Raw genomic sequence first — 19670 nt, 5'->3', positions numbered from 1 at the left:
ATTTTAAAATATAATGATTTATTTATTTCAATAGATTTTATTCAAATAAATATTTATTTATTTAAAAAGCATTTAAAAAAAAGCAATGTTATTAAAATAAATTATTATTATTTTAAAGAAATTTTAAAATATGAATATTTATTTATGTGGAAAAAAACATTTACATCAAACATCAAATAAATCATTATTATTAAAAACTCAAATAAATAAAATAATTATTATTTAAAAATATAAATGAATAAAGATGTATGTATTATTTATTTATTTGAAAAGAAATATTTATCTAAAATAAATTAAATAAATAATTATTAAAAACAAAAACTTTATTTGAATAAATATTTCATGTAACCTAAGTAAAAAATAATTATTTGATAATAAAGTAAAATAAATAATTATGTTATTATTTATTGAATTGAATACATGTTTACAAATTAATTTATTAATTTGTTTGTATAAATATATAAATGAATATTTAAAATAAAATTAAATCTATTTTTGTACTATTAAGTTTACATGTATTGTTTTAATGACAATTAAAAGATTTTCCTTTAGAATTACCATTAAAGCATTTTTGCTTTACTCTTCCTATTAGTTTTATTGATGATTATTACTGTAATACAATTTTATTTTTTTTACACTATAGACCTTATGCAGCCCCGCCCCTTTTCAGCGCTGCGCTCGTTGTCTTTTGTCTTCCATCTGTATTTTCACACCGTTCCTGCGTACTTATGAATGAACGGCTCGTTTTAAAATCTTCCCTGTCTACTGACATTTAGCATCTTCTTTAAACATTACAATACTCATGATAACTTTTGTTAACTTTACATTAAGTGAAACCACTTCAAAAGCTAATTAGTCCTGGACAGCAATGCCATAGAAATATACAGAGCGACCGCAAAACCGGAAGTTCAAAGACAATATTCTAAAGATGGCAGCGCCCTCGTTTCTCTGGCGCATAAGGTCTATTTCACAGTTTAAAAAAAACCCTGAGTGACATGATTTGAGAGATGCTGATACATCATTTCCTGTGTTGTGTATTCAGGTCAATCTGAAGGAGCAGGGCCAGCTTCGGTGTCAGGATGAGTTCATTGTTTGGTGTGGCCGCAAAAAATACCTGCGTCATGTTTTCCTGTTCGAAGATCTCATCCTCTTCAGCAAGACCAAAAAGATTGAAGGAGGATATGACATCTACATCTACAAACAGTCATACAAGGTGCAGAATGTGATGTCAACTTCTGTTTTTTGTACAGTGTCTTCTGTCAGTTGTGAGGTTGAACTGGTGTTTTGTGTCCTTTCAGACAGCCGAGATCGGAATGACGGAGAATGTCGGCGACAGCGGGCTGCGCTTTGAGATCTGGTTTCGCCGAAGGAAATCCCAGGATACGTTCATCCTACAGGCCAGTTCTGGAGAGGTGAAGGCTTCGTGGACCAGCGTCATCGGCAAGATCCTGTGGCGGCAGGCCTTACGCAACCGAGGTCAGAAAGCAGCAGCTTTTAATGGCACTAATACAGTAACGTTCCTCGAAGCAAAACAAAACGCATGATTTTTTCCAACATTATTCTTTTTATTAAAAAAACAAACAAAAAAACATTGTGAATCTTTAATTGCATTTTGTTTGGATTTTTTGTCAGTAACACTCTTATGAATTCAGTAATTCGTTATATGTCTCAAGTGAAAGTAAACAGTTGTGTATCAGTGTAACAGATCTGTGCTTTTGGTTTTAAAGTGACAGCAGCCTAATATACCTGTCATTAATGTAAATCAAACAAAAGAAACAATAACTTACTGCTCTTGACTGAATAACTTTTTTTATATCTTTAATAAGAATAACTTTATATTTAATTCATACAGTGAAATTTAGACTACAAAATCTTTGACCAATTCATTTAAAAGAATCGGCACATAAGAGTCCTTCGTTGGAGAATCAGACCACGCTCATTCTGTATGTTTGTTTTGAGGACATCATCTGTTTATTTCAATACTTCTAATTCAAGCTAAAAGATTTTGAGTCTTTTTTTAGATTTTAATTCAGAAGCACTATCATGAATTCAATAATTCGTTAGAATGGTCTAGAAGAATACATTTTAGTCTGTTGGCTTATAAGAGTCATTCACTCATGAATCAGAATAGTTTGTTTTGGAGACATCATCTTTTTAGTTCAGTACATTTATCTTTTTTATTTTTGTACATTTAATTCAAGCTAAAAGCTCAAATGACATTTCCTTTACAAAACATGTAGCCGTGGCAGCGTCTCAGCTCTGAATAGCAGTGCAGGAAGTCCTGGTGTCTATTGTTCACATTCACAGCATGTGAAGAGTTATATCTATTAGTCTATCCCTGTGTTTCTCAACCCTGCTCCTGAAGGACCCCCAACACTGCATGTTTTCTTTGTCTCCCTCATCAAACACACCTGATTCAACTCATCAGCTTATTATCACATATATCCCCAGGTGATAATGAGCTGATGAGTTGAATCAGGTGTGTTTGATGAGGGAGACAAAGAAAATGTGCTGGGTTGGGGGTCCTTCATCAGTCAAAACATAATTCTGTTTTCAGCCCTGCAGCTGCAGAAATATCACTTCAGCATTGCGGCCTTACTACAAATGCATTGTGGGACAATTTTGTCTTTGTGTTGTTATTAGGAGCTGAAAATATGATGCAATAGATGTTAGGAAGAAACAATGTGTTATCAAAGCCCTTTGCATTACACACTCGGTTTTTTGTATATGGTTTTATATGCGTTTAATGCGTTTGTGTGTGTCTGTGTTTTAACGTCAGAGTTGCGGATGCAGGAAATGGTTTCTATGGGAATTGGAAACAAGCCGTTCATGGACATCAAACCCAGCGACTCTGCGATCAGTGATCGAGCCGTCGACTACATAATGAAAGGGTCAGGTAAGATGTCTGCATCAGCAAGACATTAACCTCATCATCATCATCAGCATCAATTTATGAAAAAATGTATATCCAATATAATAATAGCCAAGTAGATTAAAATAGATACGAGAAGAATTGTTCATTTTGGAAAATATATTAATAAATAATATTAAATAATACATAACATATACTAATTTAATAATATAATATAATATTTATAGTTATTTATGTCATTTTATATATATATATATATATATATATATATATATTAACCCTATACACAGTATATACGATAGATTAAAGCTAATAGGAAAAGTGTATATATATATACAAAAACATATATTTTTAAGAAAGAACAGTACTTATATCAGTTTTAATGTATTAAAATATTTAAATAATAATAATAAAATATCATACTTTTAAGGAAGAACAATAATTTTCATATCAGTTTTAATATATTTATCAATAATTGATTATTAATCTTAAACCTAATGGACAGAAGACACAGGCACACAGTCTGAAATATTTATTGAATATGGCCCATATTCCCACATTGACTTTTCTCATCCTGTATGAAGGCATATTTTTAGAATCAAACAGCAAATCACAGCTGGATCCAGCGTTTGATCTTTGAAAAGCCTTTGAGCTGATCTTTCGTATGCGGGTCCTTTCAGAGCAGTGTTATCAGCAGAACAGATCTGCTCTCTTACTTTGGCTGTTAGCGTGTGTTTATTCACTTTACAGTGTCAGAATCAAGTCATAACTTGTGTTGTGTGTCTGGCTGACATGTCTTGGGGATTAGAAGCTTTTTAATGTCATGCATCAAATGTTATGAATGACTGTTGTGTAATTTGACTCAAAGCATCAGTCACCGCACAGACAGCTGACATTATCTGATATTTACTGCCCTCAAAAAAACACAGTTCACTGTTTATATTTTCATTTAATTGGACAGCAAAGAAAACATATTTTGTGCATAAACAATATATTACTATTAAAATTGCTTCATGTGGAAATTGTTCTGTGATGTGACAGTGAAATACAGAAACAACATACAGTATCAAAATGTTGATAGAAATACCATTTTGAATATATTGACATTATTAAATTACAGGGAAAATCTATAGTTTACAAATCCCTCTTAATATTTAATTATATAAACATCCAAAAATATGGTAATATTTTCAAATGTTGTGTATGTATATTCAATTTTTAAGCTTGTATGTCATTTTTAATATTTCGATTTAGCTTTAATTTATTTTTATTTCAGTTGTAGTATTAGTAATTGTTTTATTTAGTTGCTAAGGCTTCATTTCTAATTTTTCATGTAAGTTTAAGTTTTTCTTTTAATATTTCTATCTTATTTGATTTCAGCATACCTTCTATTATTAAATGTTAATAGTTAAACATTTTTAAATGTTTATGTGGAACTACTTTAGTATTCATTAATTCAGTCCTACAGTCCTATTTGTTTTTTATATAAATTAATTTGTTTAAAAGAAGAGAGTTCAAGCTTCATTATGGAAAAACACTCGTGCCTGTGTGACATGTATTCGCAGAATTACAGTTAATTTTCGGACGCGTTTCAGAATGGACTTCACTGACAGAGAGAAGGCAAAATTAGCATCATGTTTATTTTTCTTTATTTGACTAAAGCACAACACTTTGTTTATATTGTGAGTATACACAAAACAAATAGACACTTAACAGGATCGAATGATGTATAACACTAACACGTAAGATCAAAATCAACAGAGTATTTTGAGTCTCTTTTGCACTGATAAGAAAAAAGCGAGACTATCGCGCAGGCGCGATAGCAGACCTCATAGGGTTAATTAAAAGGATAGTTTACCCAAAAATGACAATTCTGTCTTTATTCACTCTCCCTCAAGTTTTTCCAAACTTCTGCTGAACACAAAATAAGACATTTTGAAGAATGTGTGTAACCAAACAGTCGACAGTAGACATTGATTTCCATAGTATGAGGGAAAAAAATACTATGGAAGTCAATGGGGTCCATCAACTGTTTGGTTGCACACATTCTTCAAAATATCTTCTTCTTCTTCTTGAGTGAATGATATCATTTTTGGGTGAACTATCTCTTTAATGTATGGATGCATATGTGAATCTACCTGAGAGCAATGGAGGCCTTCCTCTGATTTTTGTCCGTCTTCCGTCTCTACAGAGTCGAGGATGCGTGCGTCCATAGCGGTGTCCTCGTTCGACCACACCACACCGTTTAAAAGACCTCACTCCACCATTTCCAACAGCAGCTCGTCGTCCTCCAGCAGTCAATCGTCATCCTCTCTGCTGGGCTCTCTGAACCTGCATCTCTACCCGTCTCACCCGCTGCCCGGGTGCCCGTCTCTGAGCCACTGGCCGTACGACTGCATCGAAGAGGACGAGCTGGAGCACGATTCTACCGTTCAGTCCTCCATGAGTGAGTCGCTGTCAGGAATAACTCTATAGTTGTGTGTCTCCATGAAAACAATCGCATGAAAACATCATGTCAAAATCACATTTCAAAATCCAATGCAAAAACAATTAGCATGAAGTAAATGAAGCCTATTTAAGGGGCATTAAGATTTTTTGCACCGTGACATTATTTTCATATAATGTACAGATATATATTAGCTGATGTCAAAACGATTAATCACAATTATTATTCATATCTAACATAAAGGTTTGTGCTTATATAATATATGTGTATGTGTGTATATATATGTATGTGTGTGTGTATATATATGTTTATAGATTTATATATATACGAGCTTGATGAACCCAAGTGCAGTTTTAATAAATCCAAAAGTGAGGAGATACACATTGATTAAACAAAGACTTGACTTGGCTTGACTTGAAACATGAACAGAAACTCACCAACAGCGAATTACATTGAGCATAACTAGACATAGGAACAATGAAACATGAGGGCTATTTTACACAAAGTCTAATGAGCAATAAGAAACAAATTAAAGCAATGAGAAAGTGAAAAAAAAAAAAAAAAAACAATCAGAACATGACATTCACAATGGGAACACATGGCAGGATAACATGAGGAGCAAGGGAAGCACATGACAAACTGAAAGCATTACAAAATGAAAGACATGAAACTATAAAAGTGAACCAAAACCCAAAACAGGCGTGATATATCCCCCCCTCTAAGAGTGAAGAGTGGTTCCAGATGCCCTAGTGAAACGCCCACCCCAAAACCAAAACATCTAACAGCGGGAGGATGGAGGGCCTGGCCCGGGAAGGGAACTGGACCTGGATCATGGGGCAGTGGCCGTGAAGCAGAGGCTCTTGGTGCAGTGGCGGGCCTGGGCCGTGGATCAGTTGCAGGCCTGGTCTTCGGAGCAGTGGAGGATCAAGTTCCGCATCCGTTGGAGACTCTGGGGTGGCACACATGACGTGATGGGAATCTAGTGTGGTGGGTACTGTGGGATTGCATGGTTCCTCCTCCACAGTCCTCACAGTAAATGAGGAACCACTCAGCAATAAGGCAAAGTCTATATACTGAGTCCAGTGAGAAGTATTGTCCATCATTAGATAAGCAAAATGCTCACCTAAACCAATTCATATCATTAAAATCCTCCAGGGGACGATGTCTCCGGCTCAAACGCAGGAGAGTAACTGCTGGGTCCAGTTTCAGGTCTAGCTTTCTGTAACAGAGAGTCCGATACAGAACAGATACATAATAAACAAAGACCTGGCTTGGCTCAACTTGAAACATTAACTAAACAAGAAATTGAAAATGAAACTTGTATTATATAAACAAAAACTTTTATGTTAGATGTGATTAATAGTGATTATTTGATTTGACAGCACTAATATACAGGTGAAACTTGACAAATTATAATATCGTGCAACAGTTCATGTATTTCAGTAATTCAGATTAAAAGGTGAAATTAATATATTTAGTATATACTATTTACATATGCATGATTATACTTTTCAGAGGACCGACATTTCTGTATTTAAAATCCTTTTTTTTATTATTGATTTCATGTATTATTCTAATTTTCTGAGATTTTCAATTTGTGGTTTTCATAAGCTGTAAGCGTTAATCATCAAAATGATAACTTTTGCACGATATTCAATTTTTTCGAGTTTCACCTTTATATTAGTGGAGTTAATCTACAGTCTAAATTCATCAACAGGATGTGTCATCTTATTATAATGTCTGTGGTGGGCAGAAGATGTATATGAACAGCTGCTAAACCTTCATATACGCTTTTCAGACAGGATGTCTAAAACAGGAAACGGGCCCCTCTCACTGTGGTGGTGTTTCTTTGTACAATGGTAGCCAATGGAAACTGTGAGGGGCCGAATGTGTGCGCTTTCACTGGGCAGCCGAAAGATACACTGACTGAGACAAAGACAGTCAAATAACACTGAAATAATATCAGATCTTTTGGCAATTGTTTGACAAGGTTCTGTCCAGTTTCTCTTCCTGTTTTATTATATATATATATATATATATATATATATATATATATATATATATATATATATATATAATAAGTATACCGTAATATATACTATGTATTATTGTTATATACATAAATAAATTCTATACATAAATAATTATTATACTCTACTGTTTAAAAGGCTGCATTTATTTTGATCAAAAATATAGTAAAAACAGTAGTATTGTGAAATATTGTTACAATTCAAAATAATTTTTTTCTATTGTAATATATTCCTGTGATCAAAGCTGAATTTTCAGCATCATTACTCCAGTCTTCAGTGTCACATGATCCTTCAGAAATCATTCTAATATGCTGATTTGCTCCTCAATGAACATTTCTGATTATTATCAATGTTGTAAACTGTTGTACTGCTTCATATTTTCGTTTTCATTTCTTTAAGATTCTTTAATGAATAGTATGTTCAAAAGAACATAATTTATTTGAAATAGAAACATTATAGATGTCTTCACTGTCACTTTTGATCAATTAAATGCTTCAATGCTGAATGAAAGTGTACATATATCCGGTGGATGTTAACTGTGTGTTGTCCGTGTGTAGTCAGTGACAGTGGCGAGACCTCCAGTGACAGTGTCAGCATCACCGTCCAGCGTCAGCCGGCTGTAGTGATGGAGAGTTACACCAGTGACGGAGGCTCCTATCTGTCCTCTCACACACCGTCCCCGTCCCCGTCTCCACCCAAACACACATCCTCCATCCTCTACCACACCGACACTCAGAGCAGCAACTTTATCACAGCGGTAAGAGTGGACGGGAAGCATACTGAATGTGTGTATTTGTAAAAAATAAAAAAAGTGGATGGGAAAGTGATATATGAAGTGAATCTAGTTGATGAAATTCTCCTTTTGAAAATGGAAATGAACAGACTTTATGGACAAAATGTCAAATCGGTCTCAAGACTTACCTATGTATATTTATGAAAAGGTGAAGAATTGCTTCCTTGACTGTGAAGAATAAAGTATTTTGTTGGAATTTCCTGCTTTCATTTATATTAGTCAACATTTTTATGTAGATCGTACATTAATGGATTTTTTTTAAGTGAAAACATTCGAATTTTTATCAAATTGGAATATTTTATATATTTATTATTAGTATAATAATAATGTTTTATTTGTAGTGCCTGTCCCAAGCTCAAGGTCGTTGTACAGAGAAATAATAATTCAGTTATACTTTTTTTTGTTATTGTTCTTATTGTTTTTTTTGTTTGTTTGTTTGTAGACATAATATTGTAAAACTAACTGAAAACTTGTGGTTATGATTTTTTAGTTTATTTTATTACTCTTGAGTTTGCCATGAATATAGCTTTTGATGCTGTTAAGGCGTTAAATTATATAAAAATAATAATAATAATAATAAGTAAGTGTTCTGAAATATTACAGAATAAGAAAATAATTCACTGATTCACATGACATCTACTTACTTTTCCAAACTACCACACAATGTTGCACTTGCACCTGATGTTAATATATTAACCAAGACAAAAAAGACGAGCTAAAATAATGTGACCTTTACCGGTGTCAAGCATTGCTATTACTATTCCTCATGCTTAGAGATTCCAGCAAAGCCTCAACACTAAGTTTGAAAACTTGACTTCCTCTTGTAGTTTATCTAACTGTATCTGACATGTTTGTTTTACCAGAGCAAGACTTCTCATTGCCCATTGGGCCTCTCGACTCTGGTCTGAATCAAACGGTTTAGATCAGTAAGTAACTAGTCTAAAGTCACCTGTGTGATTCCTGATGCCTGTTCCCCAGTAACGCTGATTTCATCAGAGATTCCCTTTGCTTGATGTCGGTGTGTTGGGCTGCATGTGTGTGCTGGGCTTCAAGGGTTGTTCTAGGTTATTTTCAACTTATTGTGCATGTACAGCTTCCACAGACAAAAACGTCATTGCTCAGTGTGTTCCAACACGTTTACAGTACTGCAGAAATCTGACGCGTAAATTTTTATTAAGCATTTTTAATGTTTGTTCACCAAGCTTTTGAGAGCCGAAACTACTGTTTTGGTGGAACTTCTGGTTTTGCTTTGATGTTATTGTCGTTTGGTGATTGACAGAACGTTTGCATGCACCTTATGTCGAATATAAGTGTTTGTTCCCCTGCGATGCACGTGCACTGTTATTTGTCACTGAGCAGAAACTACGGCTGCACGGTTTTGTAAAACAATGACATTACAAATATATATTTTGTGTAATGCTGTGATTTGGAAAATACAGGAATTTTGAATCATTCTAGAATGAGTGAGGTGATTTTGTCGGGGAGTTGCTGGCATCTGCATAGAAAATAAAAATTATTTCAAAAAGCTGTAAAATTAATTTTTGCTCTGAAGATGTTTTTTGAGTGCGAAGCAAACCTCCATCAGTAACCATAAAGTGAACAGAATAAATAAAATCAAAATCTCTTTCCACATGAGTTTTCACAGGCCACATTCCCACTGTTTTAGACCAATTAAATATGACTATAAAATAATAGGATTTTTATTGTGATTATTATTAAATACAAATATTAAACAAAAATAAATGTATTGCAATTTATAATTTAAATTAATTTAGATATAAATATAGCAATTATTTTAAAAGAAAAAAAATAGTATTTCATAAAAAATAATTCAACTGTCCAATTGTTACACTCACTAGGAAGAAATAAAATGTCCCAGTGCAAAAATAAAAAGTTTATTCCCTTTTTATATATATATATATTTCTTTCAGCAAAAACAATTTGTTCGTTTTAATCTCTGCCCATGGATTAATAATTATACATACATTTATAATGTCAATAATAGACATGTGGGATTAATTTTGAAGCATTAAAGAAAAATGCATAATTGCATTTGTGACATTATTTCACAAAATGAGCAAGAAGCTAAATAGAAATGTAGTAATGTGTGCTTCTAGAAATAGTATAGTAGTGTTACTAATAGTCCCTTTCAAAACTTGCCCCTATTGTTAAATCTGAAATTACAAAATTGTCACAAAAAAATGGTTATCAGGAGAAAATAAAATATTTTATAATATAAAAAACAGTAATATAGAATGCCACTTGACCCATCTTGCATCTCACAGCTGGTCTCAGGCCTGAATAACCCATATTTGATATCAAATTTAACAGTTCCCATGATCGCTGTGAGTGTGAACGCTTCTAATAAAGATCAAACTCTTAGCAGCCACTTGCATGGCAGGCGTTTCTAATAACTTATTTTCTTTTGTTTTTCAAGCTGTGAATCCACGGAGACGGAGTGATGTAAAAACAGCTGTAGGACTGAATGTTGGACGCCGAGGAGCACGAGAAGTGGTGCTCATATGCACTGAGACATTTCATAACTTCTGATAATCGTCCAGAGCCTCACCACTGCTGGTACGTTATTGGACCGGGCGACCAGATCACGGATGTCAATTATTTCAAGCGTTTTATTTTGACGTTTTTCACTTTAAGAAACATGATTTCATCGGCACGACAGAGACTTGCTACGGGCCGCAGATTCACCACTCGACATTTGACTGATCTGTACAAAGTGTCTTTGAATAGTTGAGAGTACTGGCACTACTAATAAAATCCACTGAGGATTGCATTTTTATTAAGGACTGAGTCCATCTTTTTACTTTGAAAATAAAAAATAAAACGGTAAAAAAATAAAAGATGTATTGAATTCTGTAATTTATTAAGATGGTGTTTTATTACCACAAATTCATATGTAACAGATACAGAAAATACATTAATTCAGTGTATAAATGTGAAAATATGTACAGAGAAATAATATCCAGCTTTACAGGTAATAAAATGCTCAAACACAAACAAATAAAGCTACAAGCAGCTTTTATGAGGGTCAGAAGCAGAGTCAGTGCTTTAGTTCTTCATTCTAGTAAAAAAAAACAACCAAGAACTGTTGTATTTTACTGGAATTTACTACCAAGTCCCATTAAAAGTCAAATCATCCACATGTGTTCGTCACTGTTATGGCTTCACACCTCATTCTCTTCGGGCAGAGACTTCCCTGAAACTCAGGAATTGCATAACGGGTAAGGAGAGTTTGGTTGTAACTACTGCTTCTTCTTTTTTTAGTTCTTTAATTCTATTATTGTTGCTAAACCTTCTGAGAAACGATGAGCTCAGACGGGACAGGGCTGAAGACTGCAACCACAGGCGTCACTGCTTATGGTCACGTTTCTCTCTGTGAAACCAGTATATTAGCACTGCAGCGATGAGCATGTCCATCAGAGTCACACACAGCACCAGCACCTCCATCTGCAGGACGCAAACACATGCTTTCAGTCCTACAGGGACAATTTTACCAGACCTGTAAAGAACATGTTCAGGCCATATTTGACCTCAAAAAATTTGCATAAAGCCTATTTTTTAAGATTTTCATAGTTATCTGTTATACTGCCAGCAAGTTATGCTTAATTAAATAAAACAACGCATTATATTGCAGTCATTTTTCTGTGCATAATTGTCATGAAAATAATGTCACAATGCAAAGAATCCTAATGATCCTTCAATAGGCTTGATTTTCTTTATGGAAAATATTTTATTATATCATATAAGTGTATTTATTTTTATTACTTTTTAAAACGATTTTATTTATAATGTGTTTCATTACTATTTATTTATAATTAATATATATATATATATTCTCCCCTTTTGATTTCGAGTCTTCAGTCTTTATTTGGCATATTTATCTTTAAACTGTAAATAATCAAAAATGTTGACAGTACAGTATTGCTATCAAATTTGAAAACATGTTTATGCATTTAATAAAACGATATTAAAGACCAAATGTAAAGCACAAATGTTGGTAACAACAGCGCAGGAAATGTTTCGAATGATCCTTTCTACCTTGTACTGGATCTGATCTTGACCTGGATGAAGGTCAACAGCTAGAAGAATCACTCCGACCCCAGACACTACCAGACATGAGATGTTGGCGATGAAGCAAGTCTGTTCAAAATAAAACTCTTGATGAACGCTTGCACTTCCCAAAGACAGTGTTTGTTAAATGCACACACTAACCTGTAGAAGCCCGGGGCTTTTGTAGAGAAGATTAGACAAGATTCCAGCCACAACAAACTGGTGGACAAAAGGAAACAGCATTTTGGTGTTTCAAATGATTAACATTATTGATGAATAAATGGATTATTATCTGTACAAAATGCATGTCAAAATCTAAAATGCATGTGCTGCACAATGAAACATTTTCTAAATATTACAGAAGCAAATGAATCTCACCATTATTCCAGTAATGATTGGCACTCGGAATAAGGTCAGTAGATTATTATTGATAACGAATGATGCTGCAAATACCACCCCTACTCCAAAACTCAGGATCCCGCTGGATATTTGCACGGCCTACAGCAGGAAACAGTCAAAATAACCTTTACAATCACATTTTTGTGTTGACAAATTCTTGCATCAAACATTTATGACTGTAAAGCTAAATGTACAGGCTAAACTCAGTATGGACCTTCAGCTGTTCTCACTTTATTCATTTATTTATTCATTTTATTAGAACACACTCTTAGATTTTTTTTTTTTACATTTTATATATCTCGAGGGTTCATGCTAAAAAGGTTATATATGTGTTATATATATATGTGTGTTATATATATTCTTCAGGTAATTTCCCCGAGCTCAAGTAAAGGTCAGTAAATGCTGTAAAAGCTCATGATGTTCTGGGTTACCGCGCAGGCGGAGGGGCCCTTGCTCAGGAGCCCGTGCAGGACTGGCACTGTGCCCGGCAGAACTTCACTGGCGCGGTAATACTTGATGAGCGGCCCTTGATCATCTCGTCTTCCTCCTGCTGGGTCCTCGTGCTGAATCTCCATCGCAATATTTGCTTTAGCCATGTTCTCAACCACTGCACCAACACAAACACACTTAAATCAACAAGCAGAAATATAATCTAACCCAAAAATAAACGTTGGGCAAAAGCAAATAAAACAAATATGAATTGAATAGAATGTACTATAAGTTACTGTTTTTAAAGATGCATGAAACCCTCATTAATATTAATTCAAGCTAATGTTCTAATATTAATCCTTACCACAATCATTTAAATGTTCAGTTTTGTAAATATAATCATACACAGCTCTTCGTTAAGCTATATAAAAATACATAAAACAAATGCAAAGCTTCGTGAGATCCTCTTACCGAGCAGAGTCTGTCTTCCGTATTAAAGTCTAGAAAAGATCATCGTGTGTCACCTTAGTGTTTTTTTCTTGGTACCCAACAAGCCACTTTCATGTGGTTGGTCCAAAAAAAAAAAAAAGGAACTGTGATGTGAGAACTGATGTGAGGAGCATTTTTCAAATGAACTTCTTCTATCTGAGCAGAAACTTCATCAAGACTTCACACACTTTATTCTCCAGCTGGTAAGACAGTTTATTTACCACTATTTACCTGAAACACAAACACACTCTTTAGTGAGAGTCCGAGAGGTCAGGCAAGCATACCCTGAGAAAATGGTAACCTAAAAATGTGATTCTAAATTTATGGATTTAATTTAAAATAATAATAATAATAATAATGTAACATTACTAAATCAACTTAAATATATTAGGTTACACCTAAAAAACTACATTTAAGGGTAAGATCAGGTAGAAATACGTAACAATTGCAGATGACACTTTTTACTGCGTTGTTGATGCGCTGTGTTTTATTACACCTTCCGATAACGCAATCTCTGTTTTTTATTAGCTATAAGTTGCATATTTAGTACCTCAGACTTCCTGTAAACACGTTGGAATCGGTCTCACTGTGGGCATTTTCTAAACTGTGGGTGGGTTTGGGTCATTTGAGACACTTTTTATAGTTGGATATAGGCTATTCCTAAACTTTAGTTCATTTATGGCTAAAATTATGTGCAGCGTTTTAAGTGAGAAGCAACTGACAGACATTTATTTCTATCCAAACTAACACCACCAACACACATTTGATTATTTTAATTCATTTATGATATATGATTCTATTTAACTCTTTTATTCACTGCAAAACATGATTTTCTTCCTCAGTTCTCCAGTACAAACATCTAAACATTCCTAAATCAAGATACATTTACTTGAGAATCAAAAAAGGATTGAAATTAAGTGATTTTGCTTCAAACTAAAATACATATCTGCCAATGGGGTGTTCTCCTTTTGAATTAAGCAGATTTCTTTCTGACACCATTGTTGTTTAAAGCATAAACTTAATTTTGATAATTTGTTCAGTAAACAAGACTTAATATCTGATGTCATTTTGCTTCTCAAGTAAATGTATCTTGATATAAGAATGTTTAGATATTTTTACTGGAAAACAAGACAGAAATACATATAAAAGGAACTTGTGGAGTATCCTGGGCATTATGTAAGCCAGTAAACTGTAACTAAGTAACTGGAAACCTTGAAAGCCATACATATGCTGAATATATACCTCACAGAAAGGTGATAATGAAAGTCTGTGAGATTTCCATAACAATAGTGAGTAATAAAACCGTATGTTGCTGTTTAACCCTCTGGTGCTTTTTTTTTATTTCAATGAAATGATTGTACTATATTTAGTTTGATAATATCTTTTATTTAATGTTTTTTTAGGGGATTTAATGGTACTCAATTTTATTTATGCAGTAGTTATAATCCATTTATTCACTTTTTTGAGCATGGACCTGAAAATGAAATTTCCATAAAATTTCCATAAATCTGACCAGACTAAAGATTGTTCTCTTTTTAAAGACGACACTTGACAGATTTAAGTGAAAAAAAAAGTTAAAAAAGTGAACTTGAAAAAAGTTTTATTGTTATGAAAAATGCACAAAAATACCATTTTCAATTTTTTTATGAAATATATATTTTCCAAAACACGTTTTACTCAAAAAAAACAACAACATCTAAACAAGCCGTGTTCCAAATTTGAGGTTGATATCGCAAAAAAGGAGCTTTCAGTAAGAATTTGTTTGTCCGCAGTACCAAACGTTTCCACTAGATTCGTCTCCCATTCATTTCCAATGCGCTCATTTTTGACCACGAACAATACAAGTGTGACTATTTTTTTCAGGACCATTTAACATTTTTGAACCATGTCCATGATTTTGTGTCTGTGTGTTCACACAGCAAGTGTCAAAACCTTTACCAAGCGTCGTACCATACCGATAAAGTAAAAAATGTTTTTTTTTTCTGTCAAACATGGCCGACCAGCACCAGAGGACTATTAGCGGTTATTAGTCGTTCTGCTTCTGCCAGCCGACTTCAATCTCTCCTGTCCACATTTGAACTGCTGAAAGTTGGCACTTTCATTTTTTATCCATTATGTCAGATAACAATATTCTCTTCAAATGACAGACAAATGCGGTACACGTTTAAGCCGGATGACTGTATGGTCATCAGCATTCCCCTGGGAAGCGTCAGGAACATGAGAGAAGGGCAGCTGATGCCCGAGAAATTCACCTGCATCTTCAAAGATGCTTACAAGGTTTTTCTGAAAGGACGACCAAAGGAACTCGGGGTACGTATCACGATTTAAATGCATAATAATGTCAAATACAAATGTCAGATATTCATTTATTTGAGCCAGAATTTTTTCATTTGTGCATTTTTTACCTTTACTTTTCTAAACATATAAACTCTCTGTCTACCGTCACTGTGGATTTTGATGTAGTCAAAGTTGTGAGTTGATTTTAGTTTTGTTTTAGTTGCAGAGACACTCGAGTTTATCTTGAAATACATCAGATGACACATAACAGAAAATAAACAGGAATTCACTACTTTTTTAGCTGCTAATGTTTTTGCTGCGATATCTGGGACGTTTAGTCGGTTTCAGTGGTATTTTTGGCCTGATTGCTGGTGGTTTTGTGAGCAGATTATTTTCAACAGATTAGCATTTATATGTCACCAGAACACCAGTGAAAATGCTTCTTTCCATTTCAATTTAATACATTTTTCTCAGAACATCTCAGTATTTGGTGTCTTTTTCGCTGGAGCTGCATGAACAAAACCTGATGATTATGTTTTCTAGCATGATTTGAGGATATCTGACCGTCTGTACAAAGAGTCACATGATAAATGACACTCATTTACTTACATTTCATTACTCACCTAGAATCTAAAATATCTATAAATATCTTAGTTTGGTCACACTTTAATTTAGGGTCCATTTCTCACTATTAACTTTTGCCTCAATAAACTCCTAATTGTTGCTTATTAATAGTTGGTAAAGTAGGTATTGGATAGGATTAAGGGATGTAGAATGTCATGCAGAATAAGACATTAATATGTGCTTTATAAGTATAATAAACAGCCAATATCCTAATATGAATGCGAATAAGCAACTAGTTAGTAGTGAGAATTGCACCCCAAACTAAAGTGTTACCCTTAGTTTTACATTTGCAAAATGTTCATGTTCAAAGTGATCTTCTTAAAGTATTTACTTAGTAGTTATGAGAATCATGACTGTATGAATGTTGTTGATGTTTCAGGCGGCTCAGCTCAGCATCGGAGCATTTGTCATTTGCATCGGCATCCTCATTGCTCTTGAATACAGTCCGTATCATTTAGTGTACACCCTACCTAGTGCCCTGGTGAGAACATAGCGATACTGTTTCTATTTATCACAGCTCATTTTTGATGTGTACATTTTTATTCATGTAAACACACATACATCTCACACAGTGTCTCTTTTTTAGTTCATTGCAAGTGGCATTCTGTCATTTGCAGCTGGAAAGTCTCCGTTCATGCCCGTGGTAAGTGATCACGGCACAAATATTATCCAGACAAATTTTTTTTATCATGATGGAAACCGAATTGAATCATTTATCTTGTTGTTCTGAAAGGTGAAACTGTCCTTCGTGTTCAACATTATCAGCCTTTTCTGGTCCATCGCAGCTCTAGTTCTCTGCTCAATGATGGACATAAATGATGGACAGGTAGGCCTATAGGTCATTTGTCATTCTTCACACATATACTGTATAACTTACAGAAGCCAGAATTAGAGCGCTGTGCACATATCTCATTGATTTACTTTATTTTTACAGTATTATTTTTATAGCAGCAGCAGCACAAGCAGAGATGCCATTTCAAAGGTACCGTTATGTGCTCATGTAGCAAACATGCACTTACGAGCTGATGTTAAATATCATGTGCACTTTCATTTATTCATTTATTATGATTGGTTTCCGCCAGAACCCTATGTTTGTAGGGCTGAAGGTGGTGGTCGGCGTGTTGTGTGGGTTGGAGTTGATTCTGGCTCTGGTTCTGATCTACTGGGAGAGTAAAGCCATATGCAGATCTCATTTCAACACACTGGTAAGTTTTCAGTTTGAAATCAACAAAACATGCTGAACTATCAAACACTTTGAAAACTCTTTTATATCTCTTCATTTCAATACAGCCCATGATCACTATCAAGCAAGACGTTTGATTGGACAGTGAGATCGAAACACCTTGATGCGTGGATTTCTCTGTATTTCTTTAATTGCATCTGATTGTGTATATAGATGTTTGTTTAATGCCTTTGTGTCTGTAGCTCAGTTGCACTGCCATGTCAACGTCATGGATTTGATTCGCGGTGAGCGTGTGAATAGAGCAAATGTTTATATTTAATGCAATGTAAATCGCTTTGGATAAAAGTGTTTGCCAAATGCATTAATATAAATGTACAAACAATAAGCTTGATTCATTTCCTATGTGCTCACTATTAAAGTACTGTTTTTGAATTTCTCGTCATCAGTTTGTGCTGTCTTTCTGTGCAGTAATGGATAATCAATTAAGCTACTGTATGCACACACACACACACACACACACACACACACACACACACACACACACACACACACACACACACACACACACACACACACACACATTGTATTAAATCTATTTAATTTTTTATATATATATATATATTAATTTAAATGTATTTAAGAAATTATGATTATTTAGTTTTATTTGCAAAAAAGTATTATTTTTGTTGTTTTAATAATAAATACCAGCTAAAAATCATCATAATAACAGTACGAGAAAGTAGGGTTTCATGAAAAGGGTTTCATTGACTTTTGTGAGCTTGTGTTTGTGAGTTCTTTAGTTAAAACCAGTTCCTGCAGTTGACCATGAAGATGTGTGAAGTTCAAAAAACAAACACAACAGATTCTAATGCAACAAAATAATCTTCAAAACTCAATAAATAAAAAAAAACCAATGTGCATCAGGCCTGTTCCCTGCTCAATCACACCTACGTAACATACTTCATATATCTAGTGGTTTGCTGAATTTAAATATAACTCGAGTCTAAAAAACATCTCACCACAATCAAACCTAAACGACAATGACCTCAGCAAGCATTTGGACGCTTCAGTCACGCTAATGTCTGAATGCCACTGCTTTACAGTGTTGGGCAAGTTACTCTAAAAAAAGTAATTAATTACTAACTAATTACATCTTCAACAGTGTAATTAGATTACTGTACTATTTTCTCTAAAAGTATTGCATTAGTTACTACCAATTACTTTCTAAATCACATATCAACCGCAAACAGGACAGATATGAAACTGCTCTTTTAATACTTTCATATAAATTATATAAAATAACACAAATCACTCTTGAACTGACCAAAGTATTTAAAGGGAGAGGGTTACATTAAAAACATGCAAACATTTTGATAAACGTTACATCAACTATTGTTTTGGAATTATTCTGTAGTAAATACAGATTTGATGCAATTACATCAGAAGTAACTGTAATTAAATTATGGAAAAAATTAAGAGCAGGGCCATACGCAGGATTTCATAATTATAGAGGTCACAAAATGTTAGTTTGTAGACATTTGAAGGCCAAAAAATTTGATAATTAAAAACATTTAAAACCATGTCAGCATACATTACTTGTCAAGCACAGCCCGATAACAGATACTTAAACATGACAGTCCGGTTAAATGTTACAATGAATGATCCACAATACAAACTGATATACAGAAAGAGTTTAATGCTACTGTACCGATAAGGGTGCAATATCAGCATTCTTGGAACTATAATGACCAATTGGTAACACTTAATAAGGTATAATAAGGTCCCACTCCCATTAGTTAATGTTTGTTAATGTACACATTAACTATATATATATATATATATATATATATATATATATATATATATATATATATATAAACTCATCCAAAGGATTATTAGGAACACCATGCTAATACTGTGTTTGACCCCCTTTCGCCTTCAGAACTGCCTTAATTCTACGTGGCATTGATTCAACAAGGTGCTGAAAGCATTCTTTAGAAATGTTGGCCCATATTGATAGGATAGCCTCTTGCAGTTGATGGAGATTTGTGGGATGCACA

At 33.9% G+C, this 19670-nt stretch overlaps 3 protein-coding genes across 10 annotated transcripts in view; 2 read left to right on the top strand and 1 right to left on the bottom strand.

Annotated features, from left to right (window-relative positions):
• Window positions 1-11301, top strand: part of plekhg4b (pleckstrin homology domain containing, family G (with RhoGef domain) member 4B) — a 73099-nt gene extending 61798 nt beyond the window's left edge. For 5 of the 8 annotated variants that reach the window (XM_077221651.1, XM_077221650.1, XM_077221654.1 and 2 more), the window contains 7 exons: window positions 1043-1213; window positions 1299-1476; window positions 2780-2896; window positions 5064-5318; window positions 7906-8105; window positions 9005-9067; window positions 10579-11301. In XM_077221651.1, coding sequence (XP_077077766.1) covers window positions 1043-1213; window positions 1299-1476; window positions 2780-2896; window positions 5064-5318; window positions 7906-8105; window positions 9005-9049 — 966 coding nt within the window. In that variant the 3' untranslated portion in view covers window positions 9050-9067; window positions 10579-11301. The remainder of the gene's footprint in view (window positions 1-1042; window positions 1214-1298; window positions 1477-2779; window positions 2897-5063; window positions 5319-7905; window positions 8106-9004; window positions 9068-10578) is intronic. The other 3 variants (XM_077221655.1, XM_077221656.1, XM_077221649.1) reach the window with 1 other exon arrangement.
• LOC143731026 (uncharacterized) lies at window positions 11019-13539 on the bottom strand. The gene is made up of 6 exons (XM_077221670.1): window positions 13509-13539; window positions 13040-13215; window positions 12588-12707; window positions 12372-12428; window positions 12198-12299; window positions 11019-11606 (listed from the first exon to the last, which is right to left on the bottom strand). Exons 2-6 carry the CDS (start codon window positions 13202-13204, stop codon window positions 11508-11510), a joined length of 543 nt encoding a protein of 180 aa, XP_077077785.1. The 5' UTR covers window positions 13205-13215; window positions 13509-13539; the 3' UTR covers window positions 11019-11507.
• A 137-nt stretch (window positions 13540-13676) lies between these two features.
• LOC143731025 (uncharacterized) lies at window positions 13677-18042 on the top strand. The gene is made up of 8 exons (XM_077221669.1): window positions 13677-13729; window positions 15674-15836; window positions 16807-16908; window positions 17014-17070; window positions 17161-17253; window positions 17362-17409; window positions 17510-17632; window positions 17718-18042. The coding sequence occupies exons 2-8, from the start codon at window positions 15678-15680 to the stop codon at window positions 17745-17747; spliced, it is 612 nt and encodes a 203-aa protein (XP_077077784.1). The 5' UTR covers window positions 13677-13729; window positions 15674-15677; the 3' UTR covers window positions 17748-18042.
• Window positions 18043-19670: the final 1628 nt, after the last annotated feature.

Source organism: Siphateles boraxobius, unplaced genomic scaffold (assembly GCF_051911475.1).
Source record: "Siphateles boraxobius isolate OS27281-9 unplaced genomic scaffold, OSU_SipBor_1 84, whole genome shotgun sequence".
In the NCBI taxonomy this organism is placed as follows: Eukaryota; Metazoa; Chordata; class Actinopteri; order Cypriniformes; family Leuciscidae; genus Siphateles; species Siphateles boraxobius.
This window is presented reverse-complemented; position numbering and strand designations above follow the sequence as displayed.

Coding starts and splice junctions, on each gene's coding strand:
- LOC143731026 (XM_077221670.1), bottom strand. CDS start 13,204: ATGGCTAAAGCAAATATTGCGATGGAGATTCAGCACGAGGACCCAGCA. Junction 12,429..12,587: donor CAATCATTACTGGAATAATG/GTGAGATTCATT, acceptor TTTGTCCACCAG/TTTGTTGTGGCTGGAATCTT. Junction 12,300..12,371: donor AAAGCCCCGGGCTTCTACAG/GTTAGTGTGTGC, acceptor TATTTTGAACAG/ACTTGCTTCATCGCCAACAT.
- LOC143731025 (XM_077221669.1), top strand. CDS start 15,678: ATGCGGTACACGTTTAAGCCGGATGACTGTATGGTCATCAGCATTCCC. Junction 17,254..17,361: donor TGGACATAAATGATGGACAG/GTAGGCCTATAG, acceptor TTATTTTTACAG/TATTATTTTTATAGCAGCAG. Junction 17,633..17,717: donor GATCTCATTTCAACACACTG/GTAAGTTTTCAG, acceptor ATTTCAATACAG/CCCATGATCACTATCAAGCA.